Source organism: Acomys minous, assembly GCF_964271855.1.
Source record: "Acomys minous genome assembly, chromosome: 16".
In the NCBI taxonomy this organism is placed as follows: Eukaryota; Metazoa; Chordata; class Mammalia; order Rodentia; family Muridae; genus Acomys; species Acomys minous.
This window is the reverse complement of record NC_140498.1, coordinates 11066255-11089960: the sequence shown is the minus strand read 5'-3', so window position 1 is coordinate 11089960 and position 23706 is coordinate 11066255. Positions and strand designations below refer to the sequence as shown.

Sequence of the window (23706 nt, the reverse complement as noted above, 5' to 3'; positions counted from 1 at the left end):
TCTTAAAAAATAACAAAAAAATCATCTATTTATCTATCTGTGTGTATACATGTATACATACATACATACACATATACATACATATATACACATATATATACACACATGAGGAATATAATGCCTTCCCCCGAGAGGAGGTCATGCCTGGCCTATAAATGCCCAAGAGCCATGAGCTCCCCACACAAGGTACTGACCGATGCCATGCTTCTCCATGAGGGCGATGAGGTCAGCCTCAGTAAGCAGCTGAGGCGGGCTGGTCTCCCCATCCACCATCTCCACAGTGCTGGGCTGAAAGCAGAAGCCTTGCTCATAGACAGGGAGGAGCTGCAGGGGAGCAGGTATGGCTTCAGATCACTTCGTCACCACGCTCATCAGCCCTGCTCCATCAAGAAGCACAGGCTGGAGCACAAGGGCTGCCCCTCCCCCGGGTGGGCCCACCTCCCCATCACCTTGTCACTCCAGTGATCATACGGATACACATCCAGGTAGTTACGGGCTACAATTATGAGGCCATGAGCTACAAAGCGTTCCTGAGCGATGTCAATCTCCACAGTGGTCTCTTGCCCCTGAGCATCCTGAGAGCAGCAAGCCAGGAAATGGCGAACGATGAACTCGTACAGTCGCCGGTCATCTCCCTGAAGAAACGGAAGAGAGTGAGAATCCTTTCAAAATAGCATGTTTCAAGGAGCACAGTCCCAGTGGAGTTCCACCTTGGTGTACGCCACTGTGAGCCGGAATCTGCAGAGAACAGAACACAGGGCTCCTCAAGCTCTGCAACAATGTGAGCTGGGAAGCTGCTCTCTTATGGTCTTTTGGGTTTGTTTAAGATAAGTCTTATTGCCGGGCGTGGTGGCACACACGTGTGTATGTGTGTATATATATATATATATATATATATATATATATATATATATATATATATATATATATATAATTACAGAGCTGTAATAGAACTCACAGAAGTCCACCTGCCTCTGCCTCCCAAGTGTCAGAGTTAATGGCGTGTGCCACAATGCAAAATTCACAACTCTGACCAGGGAAAAGTAAGCAAAAAATTCTTTGATATGAGCCTCATGTAAACAGAAATGAGGTAAAAGCACAAGAGATAAGCAGGAGACTTTCTAAATAGAGCCAGGTAACACTGTACAGGACAGCTTTGGGCTAACTTCATGTGTGTAGTGAGTTCTTGGGGTAACCCTGAATTACCTGTAAGCAGGACTTAATGAGGCTCACCCTACTAAAGCGCCCATGAAACAGTCACACACATACCTAACAAGTCCCTTGCTGAGGATTCACTCATTCCATCCCCCAGCCCACTGCCATCACTTATAACCAGGACAGATACACTATGCACAGGAATCCAGCTATGTGTGTGGGTCTCCAGGTACTTCTCTGAATGACTGCTGTCTCTCCCACGCACTGCAGCATGTGTGCCCCTCCCTCACAGTGCCCCTCCCTCACAGTGCCCCTCCCTCATAGTGACTAACTTGTCATAAGAACAGCTAAGGCTGAGCAGGCGGCGCACACCTTTGATCTGGCACTTGGGAAGCAGTGACAGGTAGATCTCTGAGTTTGAGGCGAGCCTGGCCTACATACTGAGACTTTCTCTTAACATAAAGGTTGGAAAATTTAAAACACAGAAACAGATTCACTAAAGGCTTCCTTGACTCCCCTCTTGAAATGAAAGACATTTGGTTTCACTGTTTCTGAAAACCAGAGCCTAGAGAGCAAGGTCTGGCCTTCCCGCCCACCCTGCAGCTGCTCTGTGCTCCAGCAGGACTCACCCTCAGAGAAACCAACCTGCAAGCTGCTGGTGTATTTGGTGGGGTGAATGGGAGGATGAGCTTGATCAGATTTGCTCCCATTTCGTGGAGTGGGGCCACCTCGCTCTAGAATGTTCTGAGCAAAAGCTCCCCAGTGTGGATCCACGGTCTGCTGTTCCACCAGAGCAGCGAGGTTTAAGTCTTTGGGGAAGATGTTTGTTTCTGTTCGTGGGTAGCTGATGTACCTAAGAGAAAGGTACCCCAAAAGGACATCGTTAGGCTTTTTCGTTGGTTTGTAGCCACTGGAAGTTGTAGTCATCCAGTCACGCACCTGACACTGCCAGTGTGAGTGTAAACCACCTAAGCGGAGACACCACGGCAGCTGGAGATGGGCCCTAAGGGTTAAAGCAGCGCTTTCCTGCTAAGGCATTCTGGGGACCTACAGACAGAAGGCAGAAGCAGCCCGTAGTGGTGGCGCACACCTTTAATCCCAGCACTCAGGAGGCAGAGGCAGGTGGATCTCTGTGAGTTTGAGGCCTGGCCTACAGAGTGAGTTCCAGGGCAGCCAAGGACACAGAGAAACTGTGTCTCAACAAATTAAAAAAGAAAAGAAAAAGAAAAAATTGAACATTTCATGTCTTGTTTTCATATACATCTTCAAAATCTACTATGTATTATACTTACAACCCATCTCAATTTGGACAGCCCACCTGTCACGTTCTCACACAGTGGTAAGCAGACAGGAAGGACACTTCACTGCTAGGGCACTCAGTGGCCACAGAGATATGAAGATCCTGACAGGCAAACAACCCTTAAAGGTGCTGTCTGCTGCCTGACACTCGGCAGAACCCAGGAGAATTGCTGAGGGGTCAAGAGGAGGACTCAGTTTACCTACTGTGTGCAGGGCCCTGGGTTAGAGTGAACTCCTAGCATGCAGGGCAGGGAGGTGACTTCGGCTTGCCCTGTGAGCTCCTGGCCTTACCCATGTGTATACAGCTTCTCCGCAATCCTCATGGTCTCCTTAGCATTGATTCTCAGTTTCCGAGAAGCCAGCTTCTCAAGCTCCTGTCAACAGAGACAGAAGATGTGGCTTCTGTGTCAAAGTGTTTTTCGAGACACAGTTTCTCTGTGTAGTCTTGACTGTCCTGGACTCGCTTTGTAGACCAGGTTGGCCTTGAACTCACAGCGATCCACCTGCCTCTGACTCCCAAGTACTGGGATTTAAAATGTAATTTTAATGAGAACAAAACAAAACAAATAATCAAAAACCAAACAGCCAAAAACAAACAAACAAACAAAAAACATAAGTATGAGCACAATGGTGCTTGGGAAGCGGAGACAGGAAGATCTCTGTGAGATCTAGGTTAGTCTCGTCCACGTGAGTTCCAGACCAGCCAGGGCCATATAGTAAAACCCTGTCTCAAAAAACTACAAAAATACAAAATAAAAAAATGTTTCTTTTTGGTTTGAGACAGGGCCTCATATAGTCCAAGTTGTCCTTGAACTCACGACTCTCCTGCCTCTACCTTCCAAATACCATGATCACCAGCATCTATCACTCTGGCTTCCTAAGGAAGCCAGTGAGTGGTTCTTCAAGATACTGTGCAGCTGATACTTGCCCAAGGAGTTAGCAGGTTCACAGCACCATATGTAGCTCAGGGCAGCTAGGACCACAGACATGTGCTACCACTCCTATTTGAAATCTGTATTTTTAACAAGAAGCCTAACAAGAACATGATGTTAAAATCTGAGAACCACACTTGGAGAATATGACTCAAGTCTCAAAAATCTCCCCTAGACACTAAAACACATCCTATGCACCTTTCTAATATCCAAGCTGTTCTTTTGTATTGACAGTCTGCAAAGGCTGAGCATGGTGGTGCATGATTTGAACCCCACATTCAGAAGTAGAGTAAAGCAAACTCTGAGTTTCGGCCAGCCTGGTCTACATCGTGAGTTCCAGGACAGTCAGGATTATAGAGAAACCCTGTTTCAAAAAACCCAAAATAGGCCAGCTGTTGGGGTGCACTCTTTTAATCCCAGCACACAGGAGGCAGATCTCTCTGAGTTCTAGGCCATCCTGGTCTAAAAGAGAGTTCCAGGACAGCCAAGGCTACACAGAGAAACCCTGTCTCGAAAAACAAAACAAACAGGAAAGAAAAAAAAGGTGTGCATCACCACTGACTGGCAGCTGAGTGGCCCTCAAATAGGTGATGGTCCTTCCTTCCTGGGCCATAACCCATGAAGAACTGTAGCCCCAAGAGCAGGAAGTAACTCTTCCTTAGTACCTTGGAACAACCTATCTGGAACGTACCACAGTGTCCAAAGCTTGAGGCCTCCACTTGCTTTTTGGCTTAGACTTGACCTCTACCACGGTTGCCATGGGATTCTAGAAGCAAAGAACATAAAACCCATATTAGCCTGGAGTTTATCACCTCAATCCCCCCTGCTACAGCCCTTGAGCAGGTGAGCACTCCATGTGGTGTCATGCATACTTGACACCGTGGATGCCATCACTTCCTGTTCACTCACGTCAAGACTTTGAGAGACATTTTCACAGGTGTTTAAGTCCGTGGTCTAAAACTGATGTGCATCTGAGTAAAGTCTCCCACCTGCACATGTTCCCTGGTATTTATAGTGGTCAGTGGCACAGCACGCATGAGGCGCAGGGGTCCATCACTAACCTCACATACTTTACACTTGAGGTATAAATAATACAAACTGCAAAGCCTCCAAAGACACTGTTAATAAACATGAAATTTGAGTGGATTGCTAATGAAGAGATTCATATATCACAATCCAAATTTCTCTTTCCCAGTAAGAGTGGGGAACAGATGCTCTTTCCAAGGAGCTCAAAACCTGTCACTTTGCCTCTTACTTGCCATTAAAACCTTTTTTAGTTTGTTTAGTTTACAAGTAGATTAGAATCAGTTCAGACTCTGCCCAGCGAAATGTCTCCTTGATTAAAGGCGTGTTTGTATTCCAGCCGATCACACAGACCTAGCGGGTCTTTGGGTGTGATCTCCTGCCAGGGTAGCCACGTTCTGAATTAACATTCCTCTACAGCATCACTAAGGCTGGACATAGCCATAGTCTATAACTCTAATAAAGCTCATCCTGAAGGTAATTGCTTGTCAGTATCTATCTATGAAGCACATTAATTTCTAACACTTGCATTTTGGGGGTGGTTGAGACAGAGTCTCACTACACAGTCAGTGCTGGCCTTGAATTTGCCTTCCCTCAGCTTCCTGAAGATTCCAAGCATGCACAATTATGATTGGACACTTTACACAATTTTAGTGTTGTTTTCATGTGCTTCTGGTCATGCTTATCACCAAAAAGTGATGTGCACACAGACACAGACACACACAAACACCCACACACACACAGAAACACACACACAAACAGACACACACACAAATACACACACACACACACACACACACACACACACACACACACACACACACACCAGAGACACACAAACACAGGCATACACAGGTTCACATGTGGAATATAGACTGCAGCTCTTAGGAATTGATTTTCTCCTTCCACCATGTTTCCCAGAGATTGAATTCAGGCTTTCGGACTTGGCAGCAGGCCCTGAGCCACCTTGCAGGCCCTGGGACTGTAAACTCTAAGCCCACAAGCAAGCATAGTTCAGTGGGGCATAGGGCAGGGTCACCCTGGCCAACAGGAAGGAACTGCTTCCTAGGTCGCCACTCTCTATGAACACCTTACCTCCATACACAACTGATAAAGGACAAGACAAGCTGTGTGGTTAAAGAGACGGTATCTTTTCCAGTTGAACTCTACGGTTCCATCTCTGTGTTCATGAGTTACTGTATTGGAGAAACACAAACAGAGGCTGTCTCAGAGAAGCCACCACACGACAGATGGAAAATGGCATATTACAGTGAAAAACCAAAGGGTTATGATACAGGGAGGAGTTCTGGATACCTCAGGGACCTTCTAGAAGATTCTGAATATTGTAAGGAGGCAGGGTGAAAGGCACCAAGGACGAACAATAACCATGCCTTTACTTAAGCTCTGCACTCTCTTGTCTTCCTGGGGCCTGCACATCTTACATAAAGAACCTGGGCTTTACCTTTAATTCTGTGGAAGACTTCTGGCACAAAAGCCTGAATGGCCTTGAACCTCTCCACCACAAAGCCCAGCGTTGGGAACTGGCAGCTGCCATAGCTGATGAGCTGCTCTGCCAGCACCTCAGGGAAAATCCGCTGCAGCCTCAGAGTCTGGAACCTCGTAAAGGCAGCTCCTGGAAAGGGGAGGAGGAAGGAAGGGAACAAGGAAGCAATAGACCAGGAAGATTTTTTGTTGTATAATTTAACACCAAGGTGCCACGAAGTCAATGGGCAGCCCCATCTCCCTCCTCACCGATTCTCAGGTCCAGCTCCTGCCTCACCTCCACAGCATCACTTACTCTCTGGTCAGGCTCAGTTAGGTTTTCACAGGCTGCCCTGACAGCACGTGGTGTGATCTCAGAGAAACGGGCTCTCAACACCTGCAGAGTGGGCTTCACTGCAGAAGGGAAGGAAGCACAGATGCCAAACTTAATCAGAACTGCAGCTCATACAAAAGCAATTGCTTTTCTTAAACCACCATGACACCCAGGCAAACCAGTCCAAAAAGCTGGTTTGCCTTTCACCTATTAGTTTAAATTAATGAGACACAAATAACAAAGAGAGAAAGGGTATTGTAAATTTTAATATAAGTTTTGTCAGAAAGAACAGTGGGACCATTTTCAGCTATGAACTAAGATCCTATACTTTCTGAGACTTCAATCTTATTTGGACCTTTGGGCTTAAATTTAAGAAAAAGAACAACTTGAACAGTTAAAGGATCTCTGAACATTTTTCTTAGGGCTCTGGAAAGATGGGTCAGCAGCCACCACGCCTGGCTCTCCTTCCACTTTTACGTGGGTTCTGGGGCTTGCCAGGCTTACGGGATAAATGTGTTCACTTGCTGAGCAACCTTGCCGGCTCAGTTACAGGTTCTATGGGGGATGTTTCTCCAGGAAAGAATATATAGGACATGCACTGTCCTGGGAAGGTCACACATTTTGCTGGGCGGTGGTGGCGCAGGCCTTTAATCCCAGCACTCAGGAGGCAGAGGCAAAGGCAGGTGGATCACTGTGAGTTCGAAGCCAGCCTGATCTACAAAGCTAGTCCAGGACAGCCAAAGTTACACAGAGAAACCCTGTCTGGGGGAAAAAAATCACACATTTAAATTCTCAGAAGTGTTACAAACTCAGATATAAAATTCTTTAAGGGTCTTTCCTTTAGTGAAAATTGAACTATCTTTAAGGTAGAGATAGGCTGTTCACCACTTCTCAGCTACCAAAAATCATTAACCCTGTTAGAACTATTTAAATTCACTTACACACACACACACACACACACACACACACACACACACACACACACACACACACACTCCTCCTCACATATGACAGAGGTATACTAGAACCTAGAGCCTCATATGCATGGTAGGCAAGCATCCTTTTTTTAGATTCATTTATTTTATTTGCATGAGTATTTTGTCTGTACACACATGCACCACATGTACTCCTGGTGCCCTCAGAGGTCAGAAGAAGGCATCAGATCCCCTAGAACTGGAGTTTCACTTGGCTGTGAACCACCATGTAGGTGTTAGGAATCTGGGTCCTCTGCAAGAGTAGCCAGTGCACTTAACCACTGAACCATCTTTCCTTTTTTTCTTTTTTTTTGAGAGAGTCTCACTATGTAGCCTTGGCTGGCCTGTAAGTACTGTATGTTTACCAGGCTGACCTTCAACTCAGAGATCTGTCTGTCTCTGCCTCCTGAATGTTAAGATTAAAGGTGTGTGCCATTATACCTCACTTTCTATCTAAATTTTTATTCATTTATTTATGTACTTATATGTGTATCTGCACATATGTGCACTCATGTCTGTGGAGAGCAGATGACACCTTGCAAGGCTCAGCCTTTTCTCTGGCCTGCTGGCAAACACTCCTATCACCAAGCTTCAGCTCCAAAAACTACTTAGTCAGATACCATAGAAAGACCATAGGAGAGTAAAAAGATGAGCTTTTTTTTCTTTTAAAAGATTTATTTATTTATTATATATATAGTGCTCTGCCTACATGTACACCTGCAGGCCTGAAGAGGGCATCAAATCACATTATAGGTGGTTGTAAGCCACCATGTGGTTGCTGGGAATTAACTCAGGACCTTTGGAAGAGCCGAGAGTGCTCTTAACCTCTGAGCCATCTCTCCAGCCCCAAATGATGAGCTTTTAAAAAATTAATTATGGCCAGGTGGTGGGGGTACATACCTTTAATCCCAGCACTCAAAAGGCAGAGGCAGGAAGGTCCCTGAGTTTGAGGCCAGCCTGGTGTATAAAGCAATTTCTAGAACAGCCCAGGCTACAAAGAGAAGCCCTGCTTCAAAAACAAACAGAACTGATTATGTGTATGATTACATGTATGTGTGGTTCTGTGAATGATTCAGGAGGACTTGTACACAGAGGAACGTGGCCACAGCCCACTTGAAGACCCTGTGGGGGGGGGTTGAGTAGAAATGGCCCCCACAGACTCATGTGTGTGAGTGCGTGGCCCATAGAGAGTGGCCCTCTCAGGAGGTGTGGCCGTGTAGGAGACGGTGGGGGAAACGTGCCACTGTGGAGGAGGGCTCTGAGGCCTTGTATGCCTAGTGCTGCTGCCTGCAGATCAAGGAGCAGACCTCTCAGTTTCTTCTCCAGCACCATGTCTGCCTGCACTGCCATGTTTCCTGCCATGACGATAATGGACAAAACCTGTGAAACCATAAGCCAGCCCCCATTAAATGTTTTTCATGGTGTCTCTTCACAACAATAAAACCCTGGGCAAGGCATGGTGGCGCACGCAGGAGGCAGAGGCAGACAGATCTCTGTGAGTTCAAGGACAGCCTGGTCTACAAAGCAAGCCCAGGACAGACAGGGCTACAAGAGAAAATCCTGTTTTGAAAAACCAAACCAAACCCAAAAAACAGTAAAACTCTAACTAAGATGGCCTCCCAAGCAGAGGAGCTCAGCAGTAGACTCACCAGCCTTGCACACATGGATAATCTCAAACCCGATGTTTTCACCTTCTCTGTCACAGTCCGTCCAGATCACCAGGGCCTGACAATGCTGAGTCTCTCGTTCCAGTGTCTTCTGAAGTTACCAGGGAAAGCACAATGAGCACAGAGTGAGGAAAATTACTTGGCTCCTTTACACTAAAGAACCTGACTTAGGAGGAAAGGTGGCTCAGTGGTTGCTCTTCCAGAAGACCGACACGGCAGCTTACAACCATCTGTGACTGCAGTTCTAGGGGATCTGACTTTTTTCTTTCTTTTTTCTTTTTTTTTTTTTACCTCTGGGGCACCAGGGATGCATGTGGTATACTGACATGCATACAGACAAAATACCTATACACATTTAAAAAAAAAATTAAGTTAGGGGCTGGAGAGATGGCTCAGAGGTTAAAAGCACTGACTGCTCTTCCAGAGGTTATGAGTTCAATTCCCAGCAACCACATGGTGGCTCACAATCATCTACAATGTGATCTGATGGCCCTCTTCTGGCATCAAGGTGTAAATGCAAGCAAAGCACTATATATGTAATAATAATAAATAAATAAATCTTTTTTAAAAATTAAGTTAAATTTAAAAGAAAGAAATCTGACTTAGCTAGGCAACATAGCCCATGTCTGTAATCCCAGCATTTGAGAGGTTGAGGTAGATCACTGTGAGTTTCAGGCCAGTCTGGGCTACAGAGTGAAACTGTCCTTCAAAAACAAAACCAAATCCAAACAAACAAAAAACTCAAATAAATCCAAGAACCAAATAATAAAAGAGCCCATCAAAAAAAATCATTGGTTGAGCCAGGTGTGGTGGCACATGCCTTTAATCCCAGCACTTGGGAGGCAGAGGCAGGTGGATCGCTGTGAGTTCGAGGCCAGCCTCGTCTACAAAGTGAGTCCAGGACAGCCAAAACTACATAGATAGACCCTGTCTTGAAAAACAAAAAACAAAACAAACAAACAAACAAACAAACAAAAATTGTTGGTCTTGGAGTATTCAAAGTTTGTGAGGTGAGGATGGGAGGTAGAGGAGCAGAAAGAATTGCTCATGACAGTCTCTGGTACAATCTTCCAGACGTGTGTGTCCATAGAAGACTGAGGGTTGCACCAAACTTTATCAACATGATAAAATCCAAAACCCAGCTCTAAAACACTCTAGCACTAGTGGTTCTGATCAAGTTGTAGTCACCGAGTAACTTCCTCCTTTCCCCCTCCGCAGAGACGGTCTCATGAAGCTTAGGCTTGCTACACAGCTGATGATCTTCAACTCCGGCTCCTCCTGTCTCCAGCTCCTCAGTGCTGAGATCACAGGGTGTGCTACCACGCCCAGTTTATGGACACAAGGACGTGCCCAGGGCGTCATACATAAGAGAAATGCAGTCTACAAACTGAGCTCAGTCCCAGGCTGCTCCCCAAGTTTCATGCTAATAAAGTCTCCCAGTTAGCAGAACTAAGTGTCTTGAACTGGTCATTTACTCTCCCCCAGTGTTGTTGCTGTTGTTGTTATTGTGGGGGGTATGTGGATGCCATAGGACTACTTCAGTGGAGTCAGTTCTGACCTTTCACCTTAAAAATATTTTAAAAGTGGTTAAGAGCACTGCCTGAGCCGGCCGTGGTGGTGCACACTTTTAATCCCAGCACTCAGGGAGACAGAGGCAGGCAGATCACTGTGAGTTCAAGGCCAGCCTGGTTTACAAAGCTAGTCAAGGAAAGCCAGGGCTACACAGAGAGAGTCTGTTTTAAGAAAAGAAAAGAAAAGAAAAAGAAAGATTGATTTAAAGTTTTAATTATGTGTATATGTGTGTGTTGGTGTGTAGGTTACGTAGGTGTCTGAAGGGGCCCCTACAGCTGGAGTCGCCAGTGCCTACGTGCTGCCTGATGTGTGTGCTGGGAACTGAATCCAGCTCCTTCAAAGAAGAGCATGTTTTTTGGCTTTTCAAGATAGAGTTTCTCTGTGTAGCCCTGGCTGTCCTGGACTTGCTTTGTAGACCAAGCAGGTCTCAAACTCAGAGATCCGCCTGCTTCTGCCTCCCAAGTGCTGGGAGAGCACAGAGCCATCTCTCCAACCAGGAATTTTTTTTTTAAATGTATTTTTCATTTGTGAATATGTGTGTGTTTCTGTGTGAACATATACCACAGCTGTGTGGATGCCTTCAGAGGCTGGAAAATGATGTTGGACCCCTGGAGCTAGAGTTACAGGCACTTGAGAGCTGCCCACCTGGGTGCTGGGAACTGAACTTGGATCCTTGGAAGAACAGAAGATACTTTCCAGCCTGAGCCACCTCAAGCCCTCTTCCCACCTCCACACTGGTTCCTGGCAATTGACACACATCACCAGGCTTTTGTCGGCCTGACAGTTTTCCTTCTTAGGTCAGGGTCTTACTATGTTGTCCTGACTGGCCTTGTACTTGCTATGCAGACCAGGCTAGTCTACTTTGTAACAATTTACGTTTAGACAGTCAATTATACTTTGTAACTTTTTCTAAGACAAGGTCTTGCTAAGCAGTCCTTACTGGCCTTCAACTTGCAATGAGACTCCTGGCTCTCCGCTGGAAGAGGTGTGAATTCATACTGCTCCATCTTACAGGGAAGGTTCTATAGTTTACCTAAGGGTGAGGTGGGAGCTAGAATTAACCATCTCACACCATTTATTCCTGGAATTTCATTTGCAAAGGTTTTATTTAGTGCCTTGGGTACTTAGTTTAGCCTGGGGTGGTGGCTCATGTCTGTCATCCCAGCACTTGAGAGGAGTAGACAGGAGTATCTGTGCAAGGTGAGGCCAACCTGGGCTACACTGCAAGACCCTGTCTTCAAGACAAAACACTTCACTTATGCAATAGGTGGAAACAATATCTTAAAGTCAGGATACTGGTTAGGAACGCTGGTGTACACCTTTAAGTCTAACACAGGCAAGTGGAGCTAGTCTGATCTACATAGTGTATTCCAGGACAGCCAAGGCTACATATAGAGTGAGACCCTGTCTCAAACAAATAAGCAAATAATCAATTAGCTATAATACTAAGATAAGTAGGGAAATTCCAGTGTATTAAAAACATAGAAATTCAGTTCAATGACTTCTGGTTGTTTCAATATTAGGGTCTCATATCTTCCAAAGACCTTACCTTGATGTCTATAAAATTTTCTGGGCAGTATTTTTCAATTTCTGCTTCAAAGAGGACTAGGGGATTGCAGCTCTGCCTAGAATAGAAACAAAAACACAAAGGCCTTTACCAGCACAGGGCAGAGAGTCATCTACACTGAGAATGTATAACCACAGCAGGCTCACATGTGACCCTCCCACAGGAAATGGCTGAAGACAGAAGAATCATGAGATCCCAGGGATTAAAAGCCTGAGCAGAACAGCAGACCATGACTCAACACAACAAATCAACACACAAAACCCCAGCAACATCAACAAAAATAAAACCAAAATAAAGAAATAAAACTTGGTAAGGTAGCACATACCAGACATCTACCACTTAGGAGACCGGAGAATGACTGTGTTGAAGGGGAAATAAACTTGTTTCTGTTTTGATCCCAAGTGTGGGATTGAATGTACTAGCTTCAAATATTTTACATTGATATTCAAATATTTTACATTGGTAATGATGGAAATTTTAAGACTTTTATTCAACTTTTGCTTTATGTATTGTATATTGTATTTGATAAAAACTTAAAACTATATATTGTATGTTGGTTGAAACTTAAGATCATTTTGTTTGACATTTACCTAATGTATTATACATGTACAACTCATTTGAAAAGGTGATGTACAGTTCCAGTTATGAAAGCTAACTGTTATAACTTGTTCACGTTGGTCAGATATAGAAATTGATAGTTGGTCACTTATAAATCTTTTTTTTAATAAATCTTATTAGATGCTAAATTAATTATAAAATAAGCTTTAGTTAGTTTCTTGTATATGTTTTTAAAAGGAATAGATAGATGATGGATAGGATAGATAGATGGTCTTCAAACACATCAGAGATCCACAGAAAATGGCATTTAATAATAAAGGGCTTTTATGACAGAGACACATCAACTCCTGACAACACCTCCAGTCTAATTATGAGGACATTAAGAAATGATAGTCACAGATAGCCACTGGACTGAGGAATTGTGCTTATCTCTACTGATGACAGACTGACCATCCACAATAATCAAGCCTGATACTGAAAAACTGACTGCCCAGCCTTGCAGAGACCAGGTCGGCCAGTCTTTCAGGATTCCTTCTTCAGAGCAGTGTGTCTGATGGTTCTGGGCCAGCTGGCTGAAGACTGGATGCCCTGAGGATGGAGAGGAAGCTGTGACTGTCCAGGCAGTCAGCCCTCTCTGTTCTGTCTGTACTTCTGGAGTGCTTGCCTGCACTTCCTTCATACTAGGTAGTATTTCCTTTTGGGGGTCTCTGATGGGATTGAAGACTAGATAGTCACAGTGTTGTTATTTTTAAAAAACTCTAGACACTAGGATAAGACTCAGTAGGATAAAATACTGAAATAATTTCTCTGAGCTTGTCAAGTACAAATGGTCCTTGTAAATGTGACTTTTACTGGATAATTCTCATAATTTTTTCATTGTATATAGTTTATTATATTTAATAGGAAGGGGGAGGTGAAGAGGAAATAAACTTTTTTCTGTTTTGATCCTAAGTGTTGGAGGGATGTTTACCACTTAGATGTGAGAAAGCAGGATACTTTTCCACATAGAGGCCGAAGTACTTTCTGGGGGAGCTTGCTGAAAAAAACAGCCTTGAACAGACTGAGAGGATGTATATATGGTTGGGACTTGGCTTTTGGCTGTTCATCGCTGCACTTCAAGAGTCTCTTAAAGAGAAGTGCTCCAGAAAAAGTTTGAAGGCTTTGGACTCCAGCTGAGGCTTGAGGTTCCAGCTGCTGCTCCAGGTTCCAGCAGTGACTCTGGTGGAATTGCTGGTCTGCTGAAACCCTGCTGACTACGCCAGGGACTGATAGCCTTAAGGTTTCATTGTAGTGTTCTTTAATATCCTTTTCTGATTGTTTCTAATCGCGTTGTTAGAGAAGTAGACTTGTTTACTAAGTTCATAATAAAATATAATTGATAAAAAAAAAATTGAGCCTACACTGTGTCTCAAGAGAGATGATTAGAAGCAAAGCTATGTCTTTCTGCATAGCGGATTGACCACTTTCCCAAGCGGATTAACAGGAGATGCAGAGATGAAACTCTGGGATCATTTATGCACATATGCAATAGAATACACACAATCTGGACTGCATTGAAAAGAGGATATTTAGGGAAACACCTCAAAGTGGGTATTTATTCTATAGGTATGACTTACAGCAGGTCATTTAACCCTAGGTAATTTTAGTATTAAAAGTAAATATTTAGAAGCTATTATAAATGACATGGTAACATCAACATGCTTCAAAATCCCGGTAGCATTCATCACAACTTATTTCTCCGACTAATTGTACTGACCATTTTCGAAACTTCATCTGGAAATCATGAGCCAGCAGATGTCCAGAGACGGAAGTCATGACCATCGTGACATTCTGAAGGACAGCAGACACTAAGGTTAGTCTTTGTGCGGTTACACTATGCCAGACGCTTCAAAGGAAAGGACCAGTGAACAGCACTGAGAACAGACTCAGCTGATGGAAAAGAAGGGACAGAAACGTAACTCTGCAAAACAAGACTCATAGTGATACAACCACCATTCAGTCTCTCTCCCCTCCCCTCTCACTGGTAAGGTTTGCTGACTAGGGTCTCTACAGTTCTGGACGTGCTGGACCTTCCTGTGTAGTTTAGGCTGGCTTCAAATTTACAAAGATCCACTTGTCTCTGTCTCCCAAATGGTGAGGTTAACAGATGTGTGCTACCATGCCCCACACCGTTGTTTGTTGTTTTTCAAGACAAAGTTTCTCTAGGCAGCCCTGGCTGTCCAAGAACTCAGAGACCCACCTGCCTCTGCCTCCCAAGTGCTGGATTAAAGGTGTGTGCCACCATCACTCAACCCCACTATCATTTTTTGTTTAAAAAAAAAGGGGGGGGGATGTGGCATTCCTTTAATCTCAGCACTCTAGAGGCAAAAGCAGGTGCATCTCTTGAGTTTGGGGTCAGCCTGGTTTACAGAGTGAGTTCCAGGATAGCTAGCGCTACACAAAGAAACCCTGTCTCAGAGGGGAGAAAAAAGTATGTATTTTACTTTCTGTGTGGATATTTTGCCATACTTTGTATGTGTGTGTACCACGTGCATGTCTGGTGCTCATGGAGGCCAGATCCACTAGAACTAGAATTAGGATGGTTGTGAGCCTCTGTGTGGGTGTTAGAAACAGAACCTGGGTCCCCTGCACCAGCAACAAACACTTTTACCTGCTGAGGCATCTCTCCAGCCCCAACAAGCACCATTCCAATACCAGTGATCGAATGCCTTTTGACCACTCAACATTTCTCAGGAGGCCAGAAATATTGACACATACTTTTGATCCCACCACTTGGGAGGTAGAACTCTGTGAGTCCCAGGCCAGCTAGGACAATATAGTAAGACTATTTTTTAAAAAGCCTCAGGGATGGGAGAGTTACAACTGTCAACAAGTGGTTAAGTTCTTGGCTTAAGGCCCTATGTTTTTTCTCCAACACAATGTTGGAATGTGTGCAGGGGAGAGATGAAGTCCTAAAATTACTGTAGATTAGCTTCTTTTTATTAAGCAATGGAGACAGGACCATATTCTATTAAAAATGAAATTGTAGAGCCAGGCGTGGTGGCGCACGCCTTTAATCCCAGCACTCGGGAGGCAGAGGCAGGTGGATGGCTGTGAGTTCAAGGCCAGCCTGGTCTACAAATGAGTCCAGGACAGCCAAGGCTACACAGAGAAACCCTGTCTCAAAAGACAAAAAAAAAAAAAAAAAAAAAAAAAAAAAAAAAAAAAAAGAAATTGTAAGGCTGGAGAGATGGCTCAGAAGTTAAGAGCACTAACTGCTCTTCCAGATGGCTCACAGCCATCTATAGTGTGATCTGATGACCTCTTCTGGCCTGCTGGTATACATGCAGGCAGAACACTGTATACATAATAAATAAATAAATCTAAAAAAAAATTTTAATTTGTAAATTATAAAAATAATATTTTTTAATTACAGTACTTGGGAGGCAGAGGCAGGCGGATCTCTGAGTTTGAGGCCAGCCTGGTCTACAAAATGAGTTCAGAGCAGCCAAGGCCACACAGAGAAACCCTGTCTCAAAAACAAAAAACAAAAAACAAAAAGAAATTTAAAATTATCAGAAATAGTGATCTATAGCATAGTTGGTAAAGTATAAAAATAATATTTTTTTAAAAATGAAATTATAAAATTATCAAAAGTAACGATCTATAGCATAGTTGGCAGAGTGCTCAGGACTCCCTGAGCCCAGTCTCCAGCACTGTGTACACCAGCATGATGTGTATAATCTCAGCACCTGGGAGGCAGAGACAGAGGATCAGTAATCAGTTACAAAGACTACATTGTCACCTGTAGCCACAAATCTTCATAAGAAAAACAGAAGCAATTTAGAAAGGATTTAGGGATTTGTAAGGACATCTCAAATTTCTTTCCTTTTACCTGTTCAATATTTATTTATTTAAACTAACTTACTCATTTACTGTGTGTCCTGGCCAGTTTTATGTCAACTTCACATAAGCAGTCAATTGAAAGGAGGACACCTCAGTTGAGAGAATGCCTCTGTAAGATGGAGCTGCTGCTGGGTGGTGGCAGAGCACACCTTTAACCCCAGTACTCAGGAGGGAGAGGCAAGTGGACCTCTGAGTTTGAAGGATAGCCTGATCTACACAGGGAGTCCCAGGGCAGCTCAGGCTACAGAGAAAGCCTGCTGGGGAAGGTGGGAGTGGGGGAGAGGATCTGGCTTATTATGGGTAGTGTCACCCCTGGGTTGGTGGTCCTGGGTTCTTTAAGAAAGCAGGCTGAAGCCGGGCGTGGTGGCGCACGCCTTCAATCCCAGCACTCGGGAGGCAGAGGCGGGTGGATCACTGTGAGTTCGAGGCCAGCCTGGTCTACAAAGTGAGTCCAGGACAGCCAGGGCTACAGAGAGACCCTGTCTCGAAAAACCAAAAAAAAAAAAAAAAAAAAAAGAAAAGAAAGAAAGCAGGCTGAAGCCGGGCGGTGGTGGCACGTGTGTCCATGCAGGCAGAGCACTGTGTCCATAATAAATAAATAAATCTTAAAAAAGAAAGAAACAAAGAAAGGAAGGAAGGAAGGAAGGAAGAAGGCTGAGCTGTAAGCAGCACTCCTCCACAGCCTCTGCATCAGCTCCTGTCTTGAGGTTACCACCTTGCCTGAGTTCCTGCCCTGACTTGCTCTGACGATAAACTGTGGTGTAGAAGCTAACTGAATAAACCCTTTCCTCCTGAAGTTGTTTTGGTCATGGTGTTTCAACAGCAATAGTAACCCTAACTAACTAAGACACCTGGCTAGGTTGCAAAGTAAAAATAACCCTCCTGCCTCAGCTTCCCAAGTGCTAGGATTGTATCGCAGGCTAGCCACCACACCTGTCTTATATGTCAGCTTTATGATGGAAACGCTTTAGCACTTACCTGGCCATACAGATGATAGTCAAATTCATAAATCTTGTTGAATTTAGAAAGGCCTTCTTTCTGTAAAGTGCAAGAAAAACATGTAAAAAAATCAAATCATACTTAAAAACAAATGGCTCCCCAACATAGAGACTGAGCAATACCCAGAGAAGTGGAGACGGGAACACGAAAAAAGCCAGACACAACCTGATGTTCTAGCACTCAAGAGGCTAACAGTATTGTAAGCTTGAAGCCTGTCTGGGCTACAGAGACCAAGTTTAAACAAACAACCGAAAATAGTATTTCTTAAACATAAAGATTAAGCAGATTTGGCTGTAGCTCAATGGAAGACAGTTTGCCTAGCACACAGAATGTCATAGGTTCAATCTCAGGTAGCTCACAATAGACAACCGTGTTAGCTGTGTGTGGTGGCACATGACTTCAATCCCAGCACGTGGGAGGCAAAGGCAGGAGGATCTCTGAGTTTGAGGCCAGCCGGGTCTACAGAATGAGTTGTAGGCCAGCCAGAACTATGTAGAGAAAAAAACAAAACGAGCAAACAAAAGATCTGTAACAACATTAGTACATCCACTCTTGGCCCTGTTCCTCAACACTATGCTACAAGTTCCAGCTAGGACTCTTAGTCAAGAAAAAAAAAAAAGGACAACAGATTGAAAAAAGAAAAAGAATTTTTTAAAAAAAGATTTATTTATTATTATTTATACAGTGTTCTGCCTGCATATACACCTGCAGGCCAGAAGAGGGCATCAGATCTCATTACAGATGGTTGTGAGCCACCATATGGTTACTGGGAATTGAACTCAGGACCTTTGGAAGAGCAGTCAGTGCCCTTAACCTCTGAGCCATCTCTCCAGCCCAGAAAAAGAATTTTTATTTATAGACTATCTATCTATCTATGTGTGGTATGTATGTATGTATGTATGTATGTATGTATGTATGCATGCATGTATTTATTTTTTCTTTCTTGGCTGCAGGAGACAAGGTTTTACTGTGTGGCCCTGGCTGGCCTAGAAGTCACAGAGATCTCTTAAAGATCTGCACTACTATGCGCAGCTTAACATGGTCTTTTTTGAGATGGGGTTTTATCAGGCAGCACTGACTGGCATCAAACTCACAAAAATCTGTTTGTCTTTGAATTCTGGGATTAAAGGCATGTACCATTATACTAACACAATCTTTTTTTTTAAGATTTATTTATTTATTATGTATACAGTATTCTGTCTGCAAGCCCGAAGAGGGCACCAGATCTCATTATAGATGGTTGTGAGCTACCATGTGGTTGCTGGGAATTGAACTCAGGACCTTTGTTTTTTTTTGTTTTTTGTTTTTGGGTTTTTGTTTTGTTTTGTTTTTTGTTTTTTTAAAGATTTATTTATTATTTGTACAGTGTTCTGCCTGCATGTGTGTCTACACACCAGAAGAGGGCACCAGATCTCACTATAGATGGTTGTGAGCCACCATGTGGTTACTGGAAATTGAACTCAGGACCGCTGGAGGAACTGCCAGTGTGCTCAGTGTGCTCTTAACCACTGAGCCATCTTCCCAGCAAAGATTTATCTATTTTAGTTAGTTAGTTAGTTAGTATTTTGAGACCAGCCTGGCCACGAACTCACAGCGATCTGCCTGCCTCTACCTCTGAACTCAGGACCTTTGGAAGAGCAGTCAGTGCTCTTAACCTCTAAGCCAACTCTCCAGCCCCCAACACAATCTTTTATATGAGAAAAATCGTAAAGAAATAATAAAAACAAAAACAACAAACAAATTAACAAAAAACTAATAAGTGGCAATAAACAAATCCAGCAAAGTTGCAAGGTACATGTTCAACACAAAAATCATTTCTGTGAACTGGTTATGGCACATACTCCCAGCATTTAGAAAGCTGAGGCAGGAGGATTGCCACAACTTCAAATCAAAGGCCAACTGACAATCACCCTCCGTGCGTGCTGCAGGACCTTACCTATTTTTTAGGTCACCTCCTCCTGTTCCACCTGTATTCTTCTCCCTATGCTAACATAACTTAGGTGACTTTTTTTTTTTATTTAAAAGGTGTGACTGCTGTGCTCATGTATGTTTTGGGTGCCCCTACTACGGTGTGATGAGGAGGAGGTGATACGGGACCTCCATGATGGGTTTTGGAACATTGTTTTACTTTATGTACCAACTGGGTTTTAACGGAAACTTAAAAGAAAAAACAAAGAAACAAAAAGGCAAGTGGTGATGGTGGCACAGTCCTTTTATCCCAGCACTGGAAGAGGCCCGTGGATCTGTGAGTTCTAGGACAGCCTGGTCTACACAGAGAAACTGCCTCAAAAAACAAAAGCAAACAAATTACGAGTTTGGTTAGCAAAGTACTTGCCTGACGTGCATGACGCCTTTGGCCTGTACCATGTTCAGTGCTCCCAAAAAGAACAAACAACTTAGGGGTTATTTACCAAGGAAGGCTGGGTGTCGTGGCGCATGCCTTTAACTCCAGAATTTGGGCGGCAGCAGCAGTTGGATCACTAAATTCAAGGCCAGCCTGGTCTACAGAGTGAGTCCAGGACAGGCAAAGCCACACAGAGAAGCCCTGTCTCAAAAGCAAAAACAAAGCAAACCAAAACTTTACCAAAGAGGTAAAAGACTTGCACACTAACATCAAAAGAAAAGTTAAAGACTTAAGTAATTAGAAGGGAAGAACACACTTGTCAAAGACCTAAAGGACAGTGGAAGTGCACTGCTAGCCCAGCAACCCCGCTGTGGAAGTGCACTGCTAGCCCAGCAACCCCGCTGTGGAAGTGCACTGCTAGCCCAGCCACCCCGCTGTGGAAGTGCACTGCTAGCCCAGCCACCCTGGTGTGGAAGTGCACTGCTAGCCCAGCCACCCTGGTGTGGAAGTGCACTGCTATCCTAGCAACCCTGGTGTGGAAGTGCACTGCTAGCCCAGCCACCCCGCTGTGGAAGTGCACTGCTAGCCCAGCAACCCTGGTGTGGAAGTGCACTGCTAGCCCAGCAACCCTGGTGTGGAAGTGCACTGCTAGCCCCAGCAACCCTGGTGTGGAAGTGCACTGCTATCCTAGCAACCCTGGTGTGGAAGTGCACTGCTAGCCCAGCCACCCCGCTGTGGAAGTGCACTGCTAGCCTAGCCACCCTGGGTCTCAGTGTCCTTTCCTGCTGCTGTGACAAAAGCGAGGTAAGGGAGGAGAGCTCACTTGGCTCACGGTTATAGGTTAGAGTCCATCTGGCAGGGAACTCACAGCAGCAGAGCTGGGGAGAGAAGTGACCCACTACAACCAGTTACAGCAGAGAGCAATCAATTAGCGCATGCACGCCTGTGCACAGCTGGCCTTCACCCTGGCACAGCCCAGGGCCCCTGCCGAGACCGGTTCCTACCTCTATTGACATAATAAAGATAGCCCTTCCGGTATTCCCACAGGAAAATCTAACCTATACAATCTCATATAGAGACTCTATTCCCAGATGAGTCTAGACTGTGTCAAACTGGCATTTAATATATCCACAACAACAAGAGAAACAAATTCCAATCCTTAAAAAACATTTAAAAAACTTTATTAATGTAACCATTTCATTGGCTTCTTTATAAAAACTTAACAGCCTTTTGTACAAAAATATGAGAGCTGATCTTAAATTTTATGGAACTGCAATATTTCCATAAGGCCAAAACAATCCTAAAATATATAAAGTTGGAAGACTCAATCTTCCCAACTTCAAAACTCAATATGAAACTATAATAACTAAAAACATCAAATTTAATTTTAAAACCAACCAAACAAAAAAACCCTGCAGTAATCATGAGAGCTCAGAGTGTAGCTGAATGGCAGAACGTGCTTTGTTGGCTGAAACCTTCCACAGCGTGTAAAGGGCAGAGTCCTGTCAGGTGTCTTCCTCACTGCTCTCCTCATCTGTCTGAAACAGCGTCTCACTGAACCTGGAGCGTGCCACGTCAGCCAGACTGGACGGCTGGCAAGCCCCAGGGAGCCTGCCAGTGCTGGAGTTACAAGTGCACATCACCACACCCAGCTTTGTTTTTTGTTTTGGTTTTTTGAGACAGGGTTTCTTGGCTGTCCTAGACTCACTTTGTAGACCAGGCTGGCCTCACTCCCAGAGATCCGCCTGCCTCTGCCTCCCGAGGGTTGGGATTATAGGCGTGCGCCACCACACCCGGCCACACCCAGCTTTGTATTTGGTTGCTTATGATGCAACTTTTGTCCTTATGCTTGTGTAGCAAGTATTTTTTATTGACAATCTCCCCAGCCCATTTTGTGGTTGTCTTCTTCCCTAAATTAAATTTTGAAAAACAAGCCAGGCCAGAAAAAAAAAAGAAAGAAAGAAAGAAAGAAAGAAAGAAAGAAAGAAAGAAAAGAAAAGAAAAACAAGCTGGGCACAGTGGCACTCCCAGAACTCAGGAGGCAGAGGCAGGTGGATCTCTGTGCATTTGAGGCTAGCTTGGTCTACATACAAAGTAAGTCCAGGACAGCCAAGGCTACACAAAGAAAGCCCGTCTCAACCAACCAACCAACCAAAACAAAACAAACATCCATTCAAAGGACAAACTTCACGGAATGATGCTGGAACAAATAGATCTCCATACACCAAAACAATGAGGTAGGACGGAATTAACACAATATGGAAATATGAACTAAAAAAGTGGATCACAGGGCTGGAGAGATGGCTCAGCGGTTAAAAGCACTATCTGCTCTTCCAGAGGACCCAGGTTCAATTCCCAGCATCCACATGGCAGCTCACAGATGACTGTGGCTCCAGTTCCTGAGGATCTGACACTTTCACCCAGACATACATTAAGGCAAAACGCCCCACTGCACACACATAAAATAAATCTCTTTAAAAAGTGACGCACGCCTTTAATTCAAGCCTCCAGAGATAGAGGCAGGTGGATCTCTGAGTTCCAGGACAGCCAGGGCTAAAACAGAGAAACCCTATATCAAAAAAAAAAAAAAAAGAAAGAAAGAAAGAAAGAAAGAAAGAAAAAAGAGAGAGAGAGAGAGAGAGAAGGAAAAAGAAATGAAGCAGGGCGTGTTGGTGCACGCCTTTAATCCCAGCACTCAGGAGGCAGAGGCAGGGGATCGATGTGAGTGCCAGGCCAGCCTGGTCTACAAAGTGTGTCCAAGACTACCAAGGCTACACAGAAAAATCCTGAGGAACACCCCCCGCAAAAAAGTATATTAAAACCACAACATTTTAGCCAGGCATGGTGGACCTGTAATCCCAGCACTTAGTGAGGCAGAGGTAGACAGATCTCTGTAAGTTCAAGGCCAGCCTGGTCTATACAGAGAAACCCTGTCTCGGAAAAAAAAAAAAAACCAACCAAACAAAACCCCCACAGTATCTTTTCATACCTGCTAGGGTGGTGATAAAGCAAAAACAACACAAAAAGCAAATTGTTTTGTTTTGGTTTTTTCCAGCCTGCCCAGGTGCTGGGATTACAGGTGTGCCCCACCTCGCCCAGCTAGTAAACATTTCTAAAGCATGTTTAAAAAAAAAAAGTGTGGTTCCTGAAAAAGTTAAACATAGCCACCACATATCCTAGCAATCCCACTCATAGGACTCCCATAATTGTAATAGCTATCCAAATAGACACTTGTGAGAATCAGTTTACAACAGTCCTAGTTATATAAACAAAAGGTAGAAGCAGCTCAAATGCCCACCAATTAATAAACACAATGTAATCCATCTAGCCAATAAAATGTCCAACCATGAAAAGGAACAAAGTACTAATATATTCCACAATGTGGATACATTTCATAAAAGTCTATATTAAATAAATTTGACACAGAAGGCCATGCTTTGTCTGGTTCCATTTATACAAAATGTCTAGAAGAGGCAAACCCAGGAGGACAGCAAGCATTCGCGCTATGCATCGTGTCCTACTTCAATAACCACACTGAAAGGTGGGAGCAGGAAGAGCAAGCTTTCAAGGCCTTGGTGTCTAGTGTTGGGCCAGCTGCCGTCTACAACGAACAAATATCAGCTTCCTGGAATATTAAGCTCAGTTTCAAGACCTAGCTTGGGGGCGGGGGATTCACGCATGTTTCAATTTCTCAGTTGTGAGGAAATTATCTCACACAAGCTGAAGTTTGATAAAATATGGATTGTATAGAGATATAAGGATGGTGCTTAACCCGGGCGTGGTGGCGCACACCTTTAATCCCAGCCCTGGGGAGGCAGAGGCAGAGGCAAGAAGATCTGTCTCTGTGAGTTCGAGGCCAGGCTAGTCTCCAAACCCAGGTCAGGCCAACCAAGGCTACAAGAGAAACCCTGTCTC

The 23706-nt window shown here is 44.2% G+C and overlaps 1 protein-coding gene across 1 annotated transcript in view; it reads right to left on the bottom strand.

Annotated features, from left to right (window-relative positions):
• Nucleotides 1-23706, bottom strand: part of TOP3A (DNA topoisomerase III alpha) — a 38095-nt gene that overhangs the window by 12629 nt on the left and 1760 nt on the right. The window contains exons 2-13 of the mRNA XM_084763733.1: nucleotides 17427-17486; nucleotides 14320-14393; nucleotides 11988-12063; nucleotides 8849-8957; nucleotides 6162-6305; nucleotides 5872-6042; nucleotides 5505-5605; nucleotides 4078-4152; nucleotides 2746-2828; nucleotides 1801-2008; nucleotides 450-635; nucleotides 195-324 (exon numbers count right to left, since the gene is read on the bottom strand). Of these exons, the coding sequence (XP_084619859.1) occupies nucleotides 195-324; nucleotides 450-635; nucleotides 1801-2008; nucleotides 2746-2828; nucleotides 4078-4152; nucleotides 5505-5605; nucleotides 5872-6042; nucleotides 6162-6305; nucleotides 8849-8957; nucleotides 11988-12063; nucleotides 14320-14393; nucleotides 17427-17486 (1417 nt within the window). The remainder of the gene's footprint in view (nucleotides 1-194; nucleotides 325-449; nucleotides 636-1800; nucleotides 2009-2745; nucleotides 2829-4077; nucleotides 4153-5504; nucleotides 5606-5871; nucleotides 6043-6161; nucleotides 6306-8848; nucleotides 8958-11987; nucleotides 12064-14319; nucleotides 14394-17426; nucleotides 17487-23706) is intronic.